Source organism: Penaeus japonicus, unplaced genomic scaffold, assembly GCF_977035675.1.
Source record: "Penaeus japonicus unplaced genomic scaffold, GWHDUDI00000001_assembly GWHDUDI00000037, whole genome shotgun sequence".
Lineage (NCBI taxonomy): Eukaryota > Metazoa > Arthropoda > Malacostraca > Decapoda > Penaeidae > Penaeus > Penaeus japonicus.
Window position 1 is genome coordinate 15002415 of NW_028234439.1, and position 2500 is coordinate 15004914.

Sequence of the window (2500 nt, forward strand, 5' to 3'; positions counted from 1 at the left end):
AGCATCGTTTCTAGATCATACTTCTTTGTGTCAAATTGTGGAGCAATGTCTGCAAATAAGTCCATTTCTGCATCATGCTTTTTATTGACTTTAATGGCTAAGATATCGTATTCCTCCCCAAGATTCTGAGACCTCTTTGGTTCAATGTGTTTCTCAGAATTTTTCTGTGAAACACTGTTAAGCTTCATACTTGAACTAGATTTTGGATACTGACTAGTTTCCCCATGTTTCATATCATGCATGCTTGTGTGATCAGACCTAGACTTCTTTGAGGGCACAACATTTGTCAACACATCCTCTTTCAGCACATCACCATCACAGTTCACATCGTCTTCACCATTGCCCCAATCGTCAAAGCCCTTCAGCTTGTCTTGGTTCACAGCGAGCAATGCCCCAGAGAAGTCTTGCTGTGGACTGTCCTGCATCTCCTCCCAGTCGGACCAGGCATCAGTGTCTGTCACTACCACTTCAGATGTCCCCACGCATGTGTTACTGGAACTGCTGTGGTCTTCACCACCGTCTGGGGAACTTCTCTCCGGGATCTGTGTCAGGACAATGCTCTCCATAGACAAGCTATCCAGAGAGGTGGCTTCCTCTGACTTCAGGTCTTGGCTCACTGACTCTGGGGTGAGGGAGATGGACCTAGGTGGTGGCACTGGTGGCTCTGTGAAGAAATGGTAATTTTGATGGTTTTGCTGTTTATAAAACAAGAATAATAGGACTGAACAAGAAAAATTTACAAAACAATATTATCATAAATAACAGTAGTAATAATGATAATAAATAACATTTAAAATCTGCCAAAAATCTAAAGATAAAATGGACTGATATATATATTACATAAATTATCCAATACATTTTAGTGTCACATAAATAACATAAGAACAAAGACACTGAACATAATAATAATGTAAACCAAACATTTATACATTCACACCAACTTTGCAAATAACAAACAAAAAAAGAAATTTTGCAAATACCCCCCCAAAAAAAAGAAATAGAAAGAAAAAAAAAATAGAGAAAGAGAGAGAGAAAAAAACAAAAAACATAACACGTAAAAGATATATAGAGAAAGATGTTGGAGATCTTTACATACCTGACGATTTAAGTCTCTTAGAAGAAGAAGTCCATGGTTTAACATTGGTGCTCTTGGTGGCTCCATCGCTATTTCTTGCTTGGTGAGGCACCAGTCCCTTCCCTACTGGCAAACTTGCTGCTGCCTACATTGCAATTTAAGGTGTGTTAGTAATAGAACCAATGCAACATGGGTATGGGGGGAGGTAGGGAGGTAGGGAGGGAAGGATGAAAAAGAGAGGGAGAGAGGGAAGGAGGGAGGTAGAGAGAGAGAGAGAGAGAGAGAGAGAGAGAGAGAGAGAGAGAGAGAGAGAGAGAGAGAGAGAGAGAGAGAGAGAGAGAGAGAGAGAGAGAGAGAGAGAGAGAGGAGAGAGAGAGAGGGAGAGGAGGAGGGAGGGAGGAGGGAGGAGGAGGGAGAGGGAGGGAGGGAAAAGAAGGAGGGAGAGAGAGAGAGAGAGGGAGAGAGAGAGGGAGAGGGATAGAGGAGAGAGGAGAGAGAGAAGAAAGTGAAGAGAGAGAGAGAGGGAGAGAGGGAGAGAGAAAGAGAGGGAGAGAGAAAGAGAGAAAGAGAGAAAGAGAGAAAGAGAGAAAGAGAGAAAGAGAGAAAAAGAAAGAGAGAAAGAGAAAAAGAGAGAAAGAAAGAGAAAAAGAGAGAAAAAGAGAAAAAGAGAGAAAGAAAGAGAAAAAGAGAGATAGAAAGGAAGAAAGAGAAAAAGAGAGAAAGAAAGAGAAAAAGAGAGAGAGTGAAAGAGTGAGAGACAAGAGTAAAAGAGCAATGGAGAAAAAAGGAGGCAGCGATAAAAAAGAAACAGAAAAAAGACAGAAAGATAGAAGAAAGCTTGAAGACAGAGGGGAGAAAGAAAGAAAGAATGAAAGAGAGAGAGAAAAATAGAGACAGAGAGAAGAAAGAGGGAGGGAAGGAAGAAAGAAAGAAAGAGAGAAAAAAATTGTGCAGGTGAAATGAAAATGTAGAATGCCACATAGCTAGAAAATTATTCTTTCTCTCCCTCAAATTTATGAAGTACGATGTACTGAATTCATAATAATACTTCTAATGCCCATGAATGGTATTTTGAAGGAAATTAGCCTTTCTTGAAGAAGAAGAAGGGAAAAAGAGAAGCTATGGTTTCACAACCTCACAACAATTAGCAATGGCTGGATCTTATATCCTGTTAAGCTGCTAACAACTTAGTTTGGTCTCTGTACAAGTTGGAATTAAAAACAACAAAGACATGGCATATAATACAATTTCTCTTTGCCAAGAAAGGGAAATATACCTTAAGAATATTCACTGATTCTATTGACGTGACTGAAACCAATAAAGACACAAAACCAGAGTGTTTAAATGGTAATGATAACCTTACCTTAGGTTTGGCGGTGGTGAACAGATGTTGCCGATTTTCACCTATGACCCTATTAGCTCCAA

The 2500-nt window shown here is 39.8% G+C and overlaps 1 protein-coding gene across 1 annotated transcript in view; it reads right to left on the minus strand.

Moving 5' to 3' along the window:
- Positions 1-2500, minus strand: part of LOC122248475 (uncharacterized) — an 11456-nt gene that overhangs the window by 422 nt on the left and 8534 nt on the right. The window contains exons 9-11 of the mRNA XM_086532711.1: positions 2439-2500; positions 1097-1220; positions 1-664 (exon numbers count right to left, since the gene is read on the minus strand). The exon at positions 1-664 is cut by the window's left edge and continues 422 nt beyond it; the exon at positions 2439-2500 is cut by the window's right edge and continues 88 nt beyond it. Coding sequence (XP_086388837.1) covers positions 1-664; positions 1097-1220; positions 2439-2500 — 850 coding nt within the window. The remainder of the gene's footprint in view (positions 665-1096; positions 1221-2438) is intronic.